This window comes from Hyperolius riggenbachi, chromosome 3, assembly GCF_040937935.1.
Source record: "Hyperolius riggenbachi isolate aHypRig1 chromosome 3, aHypRig1.pri, whole genome shotgun sequence".
Taxonomy (NCBI): domain Eukaryota; kingdom Metazoa; phylum Chordata; class Amphibia; order Anura; family Hyperoliidae; genus Hyperolius; species Hyperolius riggenbachi.
Window position 1 is genome coordinate 90,218,634 of NC_090648.1, and position 17,460 is coordinate 90,236,093.

The following is a 17,460-nucleotide window of genomic DNA, read 5'->3' on the forward strand; positions in this document are numbered from 1 at the left end:
TGAATGTCACGAAAATGTAAAAGTTCACATTTTTTTTTAGACAAAACACATATGAAACAAAGCAAAATGTATGCACAATGTGCACAGCATACTTAGCAGTGACAATGAACTGCATTTATCCTGTTCATTTTAGGTGGCATGATGTAAACAAATCACCGAGTATGTTGCTATCTGCAGCAATGTAATAGGAAGTCCTCCTTTGGTTAAAAATACATGTTGGGAATTGCTGAATTTTCAATTCTGAAATTGAGCCATGCTGGAATTTCAACCTTTTTTTTCTAGGGATTTTTACCCTAAGGGCCCGTTCTCACCTGAGCGGGAATCGTGCGATTCCCGCTCACGGCAAACCGCTAGCGGTTCTGCAAAAACCGCTACACAATGTAGCGAGTGGCAGTGTTCTTACTGCCGCGGTTGCGGTTAGCGATAACCGCGCTGCATGCAGCGGTTTGCCGGCGACGAGCGTTCCGCAATTAGCGATCGTGATTAGCGTGCACAGCACGCTAATCGCGATCGCTCCAAAACCGCCGCAGTGTCCAGTGATTTTTCCGCGCTAAAGTGTGAACGGGCTCTAACTGACAAGAGCAATTTTCATCTGTCAGCGCTCCTTCCTTTCATTCGTCAATAACTTTACCATTACTAATCACACCAAACTGATCTATACCTTGTTTTTTTTCACCACAAATTAGGTTTTTAGGGATGACATTTTTTTTCAGTAATTGCTTTATTTTCTATTTATTTTAAAGAGAAAACATTGGAAAAAATGAAAAAAAAAATACATTATTTCTCCAATTCCATCCCCATAGTTAGTAAAATAATCAATGCCACTGTAAATAAAAACCCACACATTTTACACTGCATTCCAAATTATTGTGCTAATTATATTTAAATGTCGTAAAGATTAAATATTTCGTTTTTCATTTAAACTTTTCAATTTTAAATGGTGTTGTGTCTCAGGGCTCTTTTGATCACTGAAATCAATCTCAGACACCCCTGATAGCTAGTTTGCCAGGTGAGCCTGATGAAAGAAAAAACTACTATAAAATGGTGTTCTGCATTATTAAGCGCACCACCATTTTCAAGCAATATGAGAAAGAAAAATGATCTCTCTGCTGCCGAAAAGTGTGAAATAGGTGAATGCCAGGGTATAAAAACCTTTATTTTTTTATTAAAACTACTTCTAAAAATAATAATAACATTTTTGCATGATTACCATCTCTTCTTAGGGCCCATTCACACTTGAGCGTTTTGCCGGTGATGTCGGCAAAACACTCAAACACTAGCGCTTTTGAAAGCTAGTGTAATTAAACACTATGGGCCCGTTCTTACTTGGCCGATTTGCGCTAATCGCCGCAAATCGCCCGAAAACGAACCGAAATGCAAACACGTCGCCTGCACCATTTTTTAGGTGATTTCCCGGCGATCGCGTTTCAGGGCTATAGAAGCGCTAAACGCTATCGCGGAAAAATCGCCGCAGTGTTCAGTGATTTTTCCGCTGAAAAATCACTCACGCAAAACGCCAGCAAACATTGCCGGCATTTTGCGATTCTAAGTGTGAATGGGCCCTTAACCTGGTGTTCAATTTACTCATGATTTCTGTGCAAAAAGTGATCCAATTAATTTTCATAACCTTTTTTTTTCCTGTAACTTGCCAATATATGTCAAGCAAGGGTCTAGTATACAGTGCAGGAGAATATTAAGGTGTACGCACGTCAATACTGTTCACAGCAGGTTTTGTATTGAGGTGTATAACCATCAATACCGCTAAGGAGGTTGATAACCCAAAAATGGGAGCATTTGACTGTTTTGCCCCACTCCTCATTATAATTATATACGTATTTATGCTTGGCAGAGCTACGTTTAGAAAGTGTTTTTCAACACTTTTAAGATTCGTTATCCTAAAACTGTTGTCTCTGTGCTTGGCTGCCCTCTAGTGTCTATGGAGACTGGGGACTGGCTAAAGCAAATTGCAGCCTTTTTTGTCACGCTCTGTTGTACCCTTATGTATGACTCTTTTTAAGTATACTATGACTGCTAGTAACTGAGTTGTAGTGAGGGGCGAACATCAAAATTTTGTGTTTGAGAATGCATTTGTGACTTTTACTATGAAAAGCTCCATAGACCTTAATGGGCAGGTGAACTTTTACAATTTTCAGGGCAACTCTGCAGCCACAATTTATTTAAAAAAGGTGTAAAAGTGTACCAAAACCCAGACAGTGGCATGGCGGAGGAGGTAAAATAGTCGCCAAAAAATACGTGTTTAGCACAAACTTTTTTCATGGTCATTTTTTAAGAAATTTTAATGGCCGCCGACTTAAGCGGTTAATAGAAAAAACGCCATACAAGCTAGAATCACCAAATTTGCAGGGTGTGGAAAGGAGAAAAGTGGGTACAAGAAGAAAAAAAATTCAAAAAGTCCTTGTAGTAACATTGATTTTAAAGTTATGTTCAGAGGGTGGGAAAGGGTCATTAACTGACTTTCGTGGCTAATAGCAAAGCCCAGTATGTGCTAGAAACACAAAGTTTGCAGGGCATGTTAAGAATAACAGTGGAAAAGTGTAGTGTAAATATACATATATCAAAAGAAAGAGCAGTGGATTTCATGACCCGGTTTCCAGGTGGTAGCAGTGTGCAGCGCTTTGGTCAGGGATCGCTATATAGCCACAATATGGCTGTATAACCAGTTCGCATTCAGTCGTTTTTCGCTTCATGCATCCGAACAATGTTCACCTCCCATTCATTAGCCTATAACTTTATTACTACTTATCACAATGAACTGATCTATATCTTGTTTTTTCCGCCACCAATTAGGCTTTCTTTGGGGGGTACATTTTACTAAGAGCCACTTTACTGTAAATGCATTTTAAAAGGAAGAATAAGAAGAAAACGGAAACAAATCATTATTTCTCACTTTTCGGCAATTATAGTTTTAAAATAATACATGCCTCCATAATTAAAACCCACGTATTGTATATGCCCATTTGTCCCGTTTATTACACCATTTAAATTATGTCCCTATCACAATGTATGGCGACAATATTTTATTTGGAAATAAAAGTGCATTTTTTCCGTTTTGCATTCATCACTATTTACAAGCTTATAATAAAAAAAAAAGAAATATTTCATCTTTACATAGATATTTAAAAAGTTTAGACCCTTAGGTAAATATTTGTGTTTTTTTTTTTTTTTAATTGTAATGTTTTTTGTTTTTTTTAATTAAACATTTTATGTGGGTATTTTTGGGAGGGTGGGATTGAAATTGTATTTTTTTTGTAAATATATGTGTATTTTTATTTTTATTTAACCTTTAGATGTAGTTTACTTTTTGGCCACAAGATGGCAGCCATGAGTTGTTTACAGTGACGTCACTCTAAGCGTACCACGTACGCTTAGAGCGACATAGGAAGCAGAAAAAGCGTAGCTTCCGAGAGAAGCTGTCGCTTTTTCTGCGGGGGAGAGGAATCAGTGATCGGGCACCGTTGCCCGATTCACTGATTCACTGGCTAACAAACCGCCGGCAGGGAGCGCGCGTGCACGCGCGCGATCGGCCGCGTGGACGCGCAGGAGCGCACATGGCTTCCTGGACGTGAGTTTCACGTCCAGGAATGTCAAATAGTTAAGGAACCCTGGCAACTTATTTTTTTTTTTTTTTTTTTTTTTTTGCTGTTAAAATGTTTTTGCTCAGAGTGCGGGAAATTTTTAAAATATTATGTTGGGTCCCCCTTCCCGAGCCTCTTTAATGCCTTGTCCCCATGCAGGCTGGGATAGCCAGAATGCAGAGCCCCGACTGCGTGGAGCTTTGCACCCTGAGCTATACCAGTCCGCATGGTCCATGGTATGGGGAGCACTGGAAGACAGGGGCAGCCAAGCCTCCCCCTCTCCCCAGTGCCCTTGCCCAATTCTTGGACAAGGGGCTCTTCCCCTCCGGTGCTCAGGTGGAGGTGGGATCCCATGATGCCCTGTGGGGGGGGGGGGTGTTCTGGTGGTATCTGGGAGCCCCATTTATGAAGGGGGCTTTGCTATTAACCGCTGAAGTCGGCAGCCATTAATGTTAAATGCGAACACAAACTTTTGACAGGAAAGTTAAATGTTAACAGGCAACTGTTCCCCTGGTGAACTGTTCTGCCAACACTACTGAGTTGGCCAGGATGCATCAGTATGGTGGAAAAATAGAGGTAAGCGAATTTAAGCATTTTAGAATATTTAAAAAAATATATAACAAAATGTTAGCAAGAGCTGAATCTTGTGAGATTTCGGGATCTAGCCAGCAAAACACAATCTAGTATCTCCAACTCTCACCATGTCACCAGCTCCTCCATTCTCACTTCTCAGATGTGGCTGAGCTTTTCTGTTAAATTATCTCTCCTTACTTATTTATCAGCCAGGCTTTTATCTGCAGGCTGCACTATTGTTATCAGACAGCTATGTGGTCCTTTATCCCCAGATACCCAAATTAAGGGTAACATAGCTACAGTGCCTCTCAGATTTAGAATTTCTCAGAGACAGAAATTATAGTAGCTATGGCCTCTCTAGATACAATAATTAAGTAGCCATGTGTTTTAAGATTAATGTATTAAGTAATTATATGCTTCCAGATAAATGAATTAAGTAGTCGCATGCCTCCAAATGAAAGAATAAAGTAGTTGCATGCTTCTAGATAAAATAATCAGATTATGACAGGCTTTCAGATAAACTAATCGAGTAGTCACATACCACCGGATAAAATAATTAAATAGTCAGATGCATCCAAATCAAATGATTAAGTAGACAAGTCTGTCAAAATAACATACAGTTGTGTTCAAAATTATTCAACCCCTAGTGAAATTGAGTGTTTTGGGCAGTTTGACATTGATTTTAATCATTTCAGTCATCTTGTTTACAATTAAATCAAAGAGGCACTTGTAAGTCAGACAAATATAACATAACATTTATAATGAAATAACCACAAATGTCTTTTCTGTGCTCTCATCATTATCAGTTTTATTCAACCCCCAAGTGACATTCATTCTTAGTACTTTAGTACAACATCCTTTTCCAGTTATAACAGCTTTTATACGTGAAGCATAGCTTGACACAAGTGTCTTGCAGCCATCTACGGGTATCTTAGCCCATTCTTCATGGACAAAAGCCTCCAGTTCAGTCACATTCTTAGGCTTGTGCGCTGCAACTGCTTGAGGTTCTCAATTGGATTTAAGTCTGGTGACTGCGATGGCCACTCCAAAATATTCCAGCCTTTAATCTGCAAACATGCTCTTGTGGACTTGGAGGTATGCTTGGGATCATTGTCCTGTTGAAAGGTCCAACTCAGATTGGGGACTCAGATAACATAGACACCTGTAGACTAGTGGTGGGTGAATGAGGATTTGAGATTACAGTATTTACATTGGGATCTATGGCAGGGCCTAATTTTGTCATCAGTCTAAGCGCCCAAATGAACTCTCAATAGGAGGAGCTCACTTGTGTCAGTTTATTATTATTACCTGTATAGATTTTTCAAAAGAGCTTTTTCCCCTTATACCTTGTATTTAATGATGTATGATTAAAAAGGCTCACAGTTCAGATATCATTAACAAGGGTTCACAAATGAGAGAGGTTTGTTGTTTTTTTTTTTTTAAAACTTTAATCACAGACCAAAGAACAAAACACAACAATAATAACATTATCAAGAAAAATATTTCCAGAAGAAATCATGATAAATAAAATGTACTGTAATTTTAAAGCCTGCTCTTTTATCTAGATAAGGAGAGCTTTATTCACTTATTTTTATCTTTAAAGGATACCAGAGCCCAGAAACGTTGGAGAAACTACTATTTGTCCTTGTGCTCACTGCTCCCCCCATTCTCCTATCTGCCCCCCGTAGCTCACCTAAAAGCCACCCGGGATCCTCTTCTGGTTGGCCGGGTCGGGACTTACTGCACAGGCTCCGGGTGCCAGCACGCTACTGATAGTGTGCTGTAGAAATTTACTCACATGCAGAAACACACTGCAAGGAAACTCACACGCACAGCATGTCCTCAGGCATAAGAGCAGCTTACCTCCAGCATGGCAGAAGCACATGGAGAGCTAAAATTAAAGAGTGAGGTTTTTCCTTTTTCCTAGAATTAAGTGGCTGGATAGTGTATTGGTGAAGGGCACTGCCTTTGACATGGGAGACCAGGGTTTGCATGACTGGCTGGCTGGGGACACTACCTATTCAGTAAGGAGTTCAAAGTAAGACTCCCTAAGGGTGGCCTTCTGAGCGCGTCCCAGTGGCTGCAGCTCTTGAGCGCTTTGAGTCTGACAGGAGAAAAGTGCTATACAAATATTTTGAATTGTATTATTATTATAATGAGGTTTTACGATTTCCAATCAGAAATTACAATTTCCGATCATAAAATCGGAAATTTAAATTCCAAATCCAAACGAATGCCTCCCTTAGTTTGAGTTAGTCTCCTAAATCCCATACTTCATGTTGCCTCATGTTAGGGCCGACCTTGGTATCAGCACCTCCATATGCCACGCCCCCCTGGTGACAGATGTCTCCCTTTCACCCCCCCCCCCCCCCCCCCCATCTGTGCCTCTGACTGCACTGGAATATCCTCAGGCTTCTTATTACTAAGGTAAATATCTATTATTCTCTTGAAAATTTGTTTCAGATATGCTTTTACCCTGCAATGAAGCAATAGTTTTTGCTGCTTTTTCTAAAACAATTATCTAGACTCTCCATCCTAAAACTATTACAATTATCAAGAGTTAGGAAGATTAAGGAAGGGTAGGGTTAGGGGGTGTCAGTATTTGGATCCAGGTCAGTTAACCATCAGGACAGGGTTAGTGTTTTGGGTAAAGTACCAGTAAGGGTAGTTTTACCAAGATATTATTATTATTATAAATGTATTGTATTTTATAAAGTGCCAACATATTACGCAGTGCTGCACAACAGATAAATGGGTTAACAACATACAAAGGAAAGACATACAAGGAACTCACAACAAAACAAGATAATGAAAATGCCATGATCACAGTAGTTCAGTGCCTATTCAAAATAGTTCTAGTCCACAAGAAGGGTGTCAGACAGTGAGATTGAGATTGCATAATTAAGCTGGAACCACTAGAGGGGAGGGACCAGCAAAAGGTTTACAATATAAAGGCGAGAGGCTTATAATCTAAAGGTGCGTACACATGCACTACGAAAGCCAATGACGGGTCCGCTCAGTGGATCGTTCAGAAACAGCCTTATCAGTCCGCCGACAGTGCGTACACACGCACTACTGTCTGCTGAAAGTCCGCCCAGCGGGAGGGTCTGACGGACCCGTCATTGACTTCCGTAGTGCGTGTATATGCATCTTAAAGGAGATCAAGTAGGATGTGTTATCATTCGAAGGGTGGAGACTAGGAATAGTTAGGTCCAAGGTTAAACATAGGACAGTCCGTAGAGAAGAGAGGGATGGAGTAAGCAGGTGGAAGGGACTGCATGCTGTGTGTGTACTTGTTAAAGTTTGAAAACAGTTGAGAAAATAAGTGCTCCAGCACTTAAAAAATTGTGTACTATTAGGTGAAAAAGAAATTCAACACTTGTCTGGGTGATATCAAGCTAATTTAAAGGGGAACTTCAGACTAAAAAAAACATACTGTCATTAAGTTACATTAGTTATGTTAATTAAAATAGGTAGGTAATATAATCTCTTACCCGCCCTGTTTTAAAAGAACTGGCAAATGTTTGTGATTTCATGGAGGCAGCCTTTTTCATGAGGGCAGACATCTTTTTGGTTGAAAGGAGGTGACAGGGAGCATGAGACAGTTCCAACTGTCCTGTGTCCTGATCACCCCTCCCAGCTGAGGGCGCTACTACCGCGCTAGGCTTCAAATCTCAAATTCAAAATTTAAAAAAAAAATTGCACTAAAACAGCAGAAGGAGAACAACAACATCAGAAATCCCATCATGCTTTGCACAGCATCAGGGTAAAAAGCAGTTTTTTTCTGTGCAGCTAAAAAGGAGGCTTGGGTAAGAAAAACAAAGTTCTGATGCTGTGAAACTGTTAAAGAAACACCAAGCCTATTTAGTGCTGCTGAGTAGATTTTTAGTCTGGAGGTTCACTTTAAGGATTGCCCAAAGCCTTGTCAATTAGAGTTTGTTATTTGAGTCACATACACACAACGACAGCAAGAACGTAATCATTCCAGGACAGTGGCATAACAATAACAGCGTACAGCGGAAGCCTTATACAGATTACCTGATCCAGCAGCTGCATCTCCTCAACTTCCTGGTTACTTAGCAAGCTCTGTGCAGCCAGGCAGCCAATCACTATGCAGCTTCAGTCCCTGCATGGTGATTGGCTGGCTGCACTGCACTTAATAACTGGGAAGTGGAGGAGAAATGATCACTGGAGCAGGTAATATATAAGGCTACCGGCTTCTGCTGCACCTTGTGCAATATTACATTGGGCACAAGACCAGGTCCCCCTAGCTCCTGGCCCATGCCACCCCCAGGGGAGGGGTGGCTCACTGACAGATCTGATCTCCGCAGGGGCGCCAAGCCAGCTACAGTTACGCTCCTGTTCCAGTACAACCTATTTTATCATGGAATGTTCTGCACATGACTGCAGCTGCAAGTTTACTAACCTTTCAGCAAACTCACAATGTTCTAAAACAACCTAAGAGGCATTGCAAACCTTTGCCACCTAACAGTAGACAGTGTTTAAAAAAAATCTATTTCAGGTTTGTTATATCACTTATGTTTTCCAGTTTTCTCCCACTTTAGTAAGTAATCCTTCAGATTTAGGCAGAGGGGAAAGAGGGGGTTAGAGCCAATGCCTAGGGCATGCGTGAGGTTAGATTCAGTGATTGGGAGAGGGATTAATATTCAGTACTTCCAGTGTAGATATACTTCATCCATTGTGTAAGAGCTGACAAACTGAGCAACAACAACAAAATACTTTTCTACAGGCACTGGTATTGTGATGTCAGAGCTATGTCATTCTCTTTTCACAGATCGCAGAAAGATCAATACTGCAGACATTATCATTCCAGTTTCCCTTGTGCCATAAGTGGACACAGTGTTCCTGGTTTCTCAGGTTAGTTGGCTCTCCAGGCTTCCATGACCTGCCAGATAAAAAATAATGAATGAAAGTAAGCATCCTATCTTAGGTAAAGAATGACGCTGCATTTCTCAACAAATCACATTTGCTACTCATAATAAGTAATGTATAGCGTTTAAGACATAAAACAAACTATTTAATGGCCAGCAGTCAAGTATACATGGAAAAAAGGCGCCGGATACAGCCGCTAGTAGAATATCGGTAAAATGACGCATGGCATTATTTGTCACCACACTTTTTTATTGGGCGCCTCCGGCTCCCTTTTCACCATTGATAGCGGGTAATTGCAGCAATTAACATTAGTCTCTATGGCGGCGCCCTTTTACTGGATTCCAGCAGTCCCACCCCAGGGGCAAATCCAGGATTTCCCAGGGGGGGGGGGGCTTCCTGAAAGCGGCGTGTGGGCGTGGCCAAAACATGGTGTGAGTGGAGCCAAATACTAGCAGTTTCTAGGCTAAATTGCATCCAGGGTGAGGGTGTAAAATGTGCCCCCAACGTGGAGACAGGTATAGGTGCCCGCAGTATAGGTAGCCAGCTATAGCCCCCCCCCCCCCCCCCAGTATAGGTAGCCCATATAGTTGCACCCAGTATAGGTTAGATAGGTATATGCCCCCAGTATAGCTTAGATAGGTATATGTCCGCAGTATAGATTAGACAGGTATATGTCTGCAGTATAGTTTAGATAGGTAAATGTCCCCCAGTATAGATTAGATAAGTATATGCCCAGTATAGATTAGATAGGTATATGCCCCCCAGTATAGGTTAGATAGGTATATGCCCCCAGTATAGGTTAGATAGGTATATGCCCTCAGTATAGGCTATAGGTATATGCCCCCAGTATAGATTAGATTGGTATATGCCCCCCAGTATAGATTAGATAGGTATATGCCCAGTATAGATTAGATAGGTATATGTCTGCAGTATAGATTAGACAGGTATATGCCCCCAGTATAGATTAGATAGGTATATGCCCAGTATAGATTAGATAGATATATGCCCCCAGTATAGATTAGATAGGTATATGCCCAGTATAGATTAGATAGGTATATGCCCCCAGTATAGATTAGATAGGTATATTTCCCCCAGTATAGATTAGATAGGTAAATGTCCCCCAGTATAGATTAGATAGGTAAATGTCTCCCAGTATAGATTAGATAGGTATATGCCCCCAGTATAAGTTAGATAGGTTTATGCCCCCAGTACAGATTAGATAAGTATATGTCCCCCAGTATAAATTATATAGGTATATGCCCAGTATACATTAGCTAGGTTAGGCGGGGGGAGCGGGGAGAGAGGAGTTTCCACTTACCTGTCTTCATCCTGCACGCAGCTTCTATCTTCATCCTCTCCCGACGCGCAACGCATCGGTAAGAGCTCCCCCTGTGATGACATGCGGTTACGTCATCACAGGGGGCGCTGTTATCATAACGACAGACACCGTCCGGGACAGGATGTAGGTAGAAGCTGGCAGGATCGAGGAAGGTAAGTGGAAAGTCTTATCCCCGCAGCGCTAGTGCCCGTACGACCGCTCCCCGCCGCCAGCAGCAAGCGAGGCCCCCCGCAGCGTGAGGCCTCGGGTGCCCCTGCACGTGCTGCCAGTCAGATGGGACCCTCGGCCACACACACAAATGGCAGCCCCACTTCAGGTCTCGGTGCAGGGGGGGTGTTCCAGACACCCGGAACCCCCCCTTTCCGTGCGCCACTGCACCCAGCACTCAGGAATCAGTTTTGATTGGCAAGGCCACAGCCCAATCAGCAGAGTGACATCCAGATGTAGCGAGTAGGATGAACATCATTTAATGGAGATTGTGGCAGGAGGACATTACGCATGAAATAACAGGGGATTGGAGGCTTCCTGGGTTAGTGAGGTACCTTTATCTACCAGTGCACCTCACCAGGTACTGACCCAGTCTGCTTTAGCAGTATATTGTGGCACTGGTTCAGGAAGTCACAACACATTAAGGCCTCTTGCACACTACATGCAATTCAGATTTTTTATACGTCGGTTTTTTTTATTCCAGTTAAAAAACGTAGCAGCATGCAGTACATTTTTTAATCGGAATCAAAAATCAGCATGTACTGTTTAGTCTGCGCTACACCAGTTCTCAGTACAAATAGCCCAAGTGTGTTCTTTTTCTTCTTCCTGTAAAGGTGGCCACCAACGGTCCAATTCCTAGCGAAAAATCGTTCGAGCGATCAGAAATTCTGTTCAGATGGTTGTAAATAATCTCAGTTGATGGGCACAATCGATTACGAAAGATTATAAAAATAGTTGTCCAATTGGATTTTAGTCAAATTCAAATTTGGATTTTCTTATTGGTTGTGATAGTAAAGAAGCAAAGATTGGTTTGTTGATGGTGTAGTGAACAATTTTTCTTCCGATCAGAATTATCTGATTGCTCAAATGAATTTTTGCTAGAAATTGGACCGTTAGGGGCCACCTTAAGAGTAATTGGCTACACTGCGCAGGAACAACTTGCGCTTGGTTTCCACACCTGCACAAATTAAGTGACTGGCAGGAAACTTTGACACTCCCAGCACTGACAGAATCAGTTCCTATAAGTATGTAGCAGAAGAGGATGTGAATTCAAATGTATAAGGGAAAGCAAGTTGAAATAATGTGTCTCATTAATTCTAGCAATTTGTAGAGCTGAAGGATTATTTTTTACGTACGTATGTCCATGTCGTGGTGAGTTGGGGGCCGGGAGAGCTGAATGATGGCTCGCCCTGCTGCCGCAAAACTGCCCGGTGGCATTAAACACTATTCCCCCTCTGAGTTGTCACAACTTAGAGACCAACTGCCGGAGCCCCGAATTACCCTTATGCGCCCCACGCAGCATGACATTGCTGCTATGGGGCGCCGTGCACTGAAACCACCTGCTTCGTTATTTTTCCTCCAAAATGGTGAAATTTCTCTTTAGCTGTGACCCCTCTCTGGGCTGAGTTTGCAGCTATTGACGTCCTTGCTTTACACTCTTCATGTACGTTTATTTACCTGTATGTGTTTTAAAAAGTAAATAAATTGCTTACGTATATGAATATGTTGTGCCATCAATCCATCGAAACCTATTTTCTGTCCCCTCATCTGTTAGGCCAATCCAATACGATGTCCCATTACTTTGATTGGCTAAAAAGGTCTAAAAACATATCAATAATAAGTTGCATAAAACACAGTGTTAAACTATATTGTTCATTGTTCATTAAACCTACCTATAGCCATAGATTACAAATACAAAAATAAATGAAAATGTCAAAATATCTACAGATGGTAACAACTTTGCAAGTCTGTTCATAATTAACTTGTTCATCTATGTACAATACACCTCTAATGGAGATCCATTCATTTTGGTGCTGGGTAATACCAACACTCAGTGTTTAAAAATAGCCGCTGTGGCACTATCAATTATCAAAAGAATGGGCTTACATTTTGTGAGGCCCTCTCTGGCAACCTATACTGTGGGTGCCCTCTCTCTCGTTATCAATACTGGGACTTTCCATTTCCACTACCTGTGTTGGGGAAGGCCCTCTCTGGCTTCCTGTATTGGGGGACCTCACTGGCTACCCATACTGAAGACATACCTCTCTGGCTACCTATCCTGTGATTGCCCTATCTCGTTACCTATACTGGGGTTGCCCATTTCTGCTACTTGTATTGGGGAAGGCCCTCTTTGGCTACCTATACTGGGGGACCCTCACTGGCTACCCATACTGAAGACATACCTCTCTGGCTACCTAAACTGGGGGTTCCTTTCTGGCTACCTATACTGGGGGACCCTCACTGGCTACCCATACTGAAGATATACCTCTCTGGCTACCTATACTGTGGATGCCCTCTCTCTCATTACCTATACTGGGGTTGCCCATTTCTGCTACCTGTGTTGGGGAAGGCCCTCTCTGGCTACCTATACTGGGGGACCCACCATGGCTACCCATACTAAAGACATACTTCTCTGGCTACCTTAACTGGGGGGCCCTCTCCGACTACGATAATACCCGAGTCAGCTGCCAGGTCCCCCCTGGTCTCCCCTAACTTAACTTTTTTTTTCCTGTGCCCCTGCAGAGCCTTCAGCAGAGTATTATCTCACCTGTCCCAGCGGACTCACTCATCCTCGCAGGAGCACCTCTCCTCTGTAACCCGACGCATTTTATTATGTGATAACATGCCGCAGGTCACAGGGAAGATGCATCCAGCTGTAGATGAAGTCAGGGAGCAGGATGCCACGGACTGATAGTGGAGTGCGCCCGCCGAGACAGGTGAAATTATACTCTGCTGAAAACTGTGCGGAAGGCCCAGGGAGCAACAGTTACATTGATGGTAGACTGGGAGGCAAGGCAGCAATATCATGGGACAAATGAGGCTTCCTGTGTCCTCTTTGTTGCTGCTGCTGCTAGCGGGGCCCTCTGCAAGATCCAGACCAAATTCTACTTTATGCGTGAGGGCGGCCATGCTGCACCTGTATAAGCATGGCTGCATCTGCGTAGTATGTGGCTTCGGCTTACCGCACAGAAGCAGCCATGCTCACAGGTGCAGTACAACTGCACTTGTGCAGCCTAGATAGTCATTCTGACAAGCTTTTGCCATATTTTTTGGCGGGGTCCACGAGTGGTGACAGAGTTCCGGAGAACAATGTGAGAAGCCTCTTCTAGATCCAGAGGCTTCCCTCTTCGTAGAGAAGTATGTGTTTTTTAACCAAAGGTTCACCTAGGGTACACTTTAAGCCCCATAGCAAGCAAGGAAATACTCTGAATAAGTCTGATATTTCTTTTTTACCTACTTTTTTATGCACTTTTTTAATACTTAGGTGCTGAAAAATAATTTTGTAAGTAAGATGAAAAATGATCTATAAAAATTAGGCTAAGTTTACCCTGAATTTGTTGCGATATGCACGCAGCACATTGCAGTGGATTTAAAAACAGGCGATTGCAGCAACATCGAGGAGAACGCCAGCGCATACCACTAAGGCTGCATCTGAAATGACCACCAGCTCAGTGTAAAGCACCTAAATAGATTTTCTGCACACTTTGCATTCAACTCAGATGCAAACCATATGCAAATCTGCTACTACTTATTACGCAAACAGGAAACTCAGGAGGAGGGGCTGGGAGCAGCTAACCTGACAGTTACATAGTTACAAAGATAAAAAAAAGGTGGGGGGAAAGTCCCTAAACACATGTTGCAATTGAATGGTTAATCGCACAGGCATACACCGCCTCTGTCAAACTGAAAGATGCATGCCCTGCATCCTAGACAAGTGCTAACATTTACTAAACTAGGAGGAACTTTAGCTTCCAATATGGTTTGCATGCAAAGTATATTATACTAGACACTTGCGCCACGGTGAGGCAAACCTCCGGGCAAGTGACCTAACCTAAATTTAAAACCTTGGGAGCAGCTAAGCAAAAAAAATGTGTAACTTACATTTTGTTGAACAGCGAGGAGAACGCCAGCGCATACCACTAAGGCTGCATCTGAAATGACCACCAGCTCAGTGTGAAGCACCTCAATAGACAGTAACATGTGCGTCGCAAATGCAAGGTACCACAGTGCCATTCATTTGTAACGCGGGTGCATGTGCCACCAAAACACACATTACAGGCTAAAAAATTTTAAAAAAGATCTCTTCCACAATATACTTTCTGAAAGGAGGCCACCTATGAAATTAAAATAAAGTAAGTAATATTTTAGTACAGATGTGGGTCTTTGTGGGCACTGCAACCTGTCAATAGTTTACAACGCTTTTTCTATTTAAAGTGTACCCAAGGTGACATGTGCCATGATGAAATTAACATATGTTTGTACAGTACAAAACATATCAATAACCAGGCTGTTTTACTTGTTTTATTTTGCTGCCTGAAAGAGTTAATTTATAGGCATGGAAGTTACTGCTTCTGTCTTGTCGGTACCTTGTCAGCAATTTAGTAAGCCTCACTGATTGCAAATTGCAGCCATAAACTTTTTCCAGGCAGAAAACAACTTCTGAGCTTAGGCTACAGATATAAAAAGGTCAATAGTTCATGTATTTTAACCCTGGGACCCTTAATAGGCTGACACTGATTAGAGATAGTAAAACATTCAACCTACTTTGTAAATGTTTAAATATAAAATAAAACCATGAGATACTTAAAGTCATTTTTAGGAGTAGAAGGATAAATATAATTGTTTATCTCATCAGTTTATTTTCACCTTGGTTCACTTTAAGGGACAGATATCATGAAAAATTGTAAAATTTAAAATACATATTTATAAGAAGTACATTTCTTTCAGAGTAAAATGCACTGTAACTTACTGTATATACTCGAGTATAAGCCTAATTTTTGGGCCAAAAAAAAGTGTCCCAAAAGTGGAGGTCTCGGATTATACTCGAGTCACTACTCTTTGAGTAACCCCCCCAGTGCCCCCACTATATGCACAGTGGTGCATCATCTGAGGAAGACCACACATGACATTTGACATTTCTATGGGAGGTGCCAGCTAACCTCATCTCGAGTTGTAGCCTTGGAAGGCATACAGGGACAGTGTCTACTGAGTGGTGAGAATCCTTGCATTCCTATAACAAGTTTTAGATACATTAATATGTGTCTCTGCATTCCTTGCTTTATCTTTATGCTAGTTTAAATTTTGCAACAGGAGTTCTTTGCATGTCCATCTCCATTGTAGTGCTATGCTCTGGCCTATTATTGTAATCTGCTGCATTTATGCTGCATTTCTAATATATGGTTGTGGCCTGCCATGGCTGTGAGTAGTGTTGTGGCTTTTGCCAGTTGCCAACCCCTCTTATACTCGGGTCAAACATTTTTTCCAGTTTTTTAAGGTAAAAGTTGGGGGGTCGGCTTATACTCGAGTACATATGGCACTTGTCTCCAATGTTGCCGTCGCTTGCAGTATGCAGTAAAAATCTGACAGATCTGACAGGTTTTGGACTAGTCCATGTCCTCATGAAGGATTCTCAGTATTTCCTTTATTCTTTAAAAAAGCACTCTATGGAAAGGATCTACCGTATATAAGGATGCCAGCCAACTTCCCTACTTGCTTGCACTATTGGCAGTTGGATGGAACAACTGACTGTCCTTCAGTAAGTGCTTTTTTAAATAAAGAAAAGCCTTAAAAAAAACCACGAGGAGATGGACTACTATAAAAACCTGTTAGAGCTGTCAGATTTTTACTGCTTACTGTAAGTGACTGCGAGATAGGAAAACAAACATTATTTGTACTGCATTTTATTCTGGAACAAACGTGTACAAATTTTATACACATGTATACACATGCATTTTAGATTATACAATTTTTTGTGATAGTGGTAGTCAACCTGTTTCTAATATGATGGCAATCACAAATTCAATGTGGGATAGGAGTAGTGTCTCCAGTAGTCCATTGTTTCTCAGGTGGTAATTATGGCATTATACATATAACAGTGAACTTGCTGGAAATTATGGTTTGTTGATTAAGAAAACTTAGTTATCCATTCAGCGTAGGCGTTCCTGGCAGAAAACATCATTAGCAGTCATGTCCTTTCAAAATTAACAATGCTGATTACGGTACCTGCTCCTCTGCACTGGTGATTACAGCCAGATGACTTTGTCTACTGAGGCACATATCCACTGCGTTCCTCCAGTTTAGTCCAATAGTAGAGAAGAAATAACAATGGCCTGCAAATTCCACCCAACCACTTTCACAGGACGGCTCTGGCAAAGCAAACATGGTGACAGTAAGTTACACACTTGTACACAGATTTATATTTATTACAAACCTTGAAGAAAAATCACATTAACCCTCCTGGCAGTCTAATGTTTTCCGCCAGGAGGCAGCGTAGCACTTTTTTTTTTTTTAAAATCATGTAGCGAGCCGAATGATAGCCGCTGCTCAGCGGCATCCCCCCGCCCGCTTCGATCGCCTTCGGCGATCTCCGATCAGGAAATCCCGTTCAAAGAATGGGATTTCCTGGAGGGCTTCCCCCGTCGCCATGGCGATGGGGCGGGATGACATCACCGACGTCAGCGACGTCGTGACGTCTTTGGGAGTCCCGATCCACCCCTCAGCGCTGCCTGGCACTGATTGACCAGGCAGCGCACGGGGTATGGGGGGGGGGGGGCGGCGCGGCGGAGCGGATAGCGGCGATCGAGCGCGGGCCGGTGGCGATCGGTGTGCTGACGCAGCTAGCAAAGTGCTAGCTGCGTTCAGCAAAAAAAAAAATTAAGCAAATCTGCCCAGCAGGGCCTGAGAAAACCTCCTCCGGGGTTACCGCCAGGAAGGTTAAAAGCTATGAAACAATAAGATTTAAAGAGACTCTGTAACATCAAAAACATCCCCTGAGGGGTACTCACCTCAGGTGAGGGAAGCCTCGGGATCCTAATGAGGCTTCCCACGCTGTCCTCTGTCCCACAGGGGTCT

At 42.3% G+C, this 17,460-nt stretch overlaps 1 protein-coding gene across 2 annotated transcripts in view; it reads right to left on the bottom strand.

Annotated features, from left to right (window-relative positions):
• Window positions 1-6,544: 6,544 nt before the first annotated feature.
• LOC137561045 (C-type lectin domain family 4 member G-like) overlaps window positions 6,545-17,460 on the bottom strand; it is a 35,208-nt gene continuing 24,292 nt past the window's right edge. For both annotated transcript variants that reach the window (XM_068272264.1, XM_068272265.1), the window contains 3 exons: window positions 16,612-16,754; window positions 12,102-12,208; window positions 6,545-9,075 (listed from right to left, as the gene is read on the bottom strand). In XM_068272264.1, coding sequence (XP_068128365.1) covers window positions 8,943-9,075; window positions 12,102-12,208; window positions 16,612-16,754 — 383 coding nt within the window. In that variant the 3' untranslated portion in view covers window positions 6,545-8,942. The remainder of the gene's footprint in view (window positions 9,076-12,101; window positions 12,209-16,611; window positions 16,755-17,460) is intronic.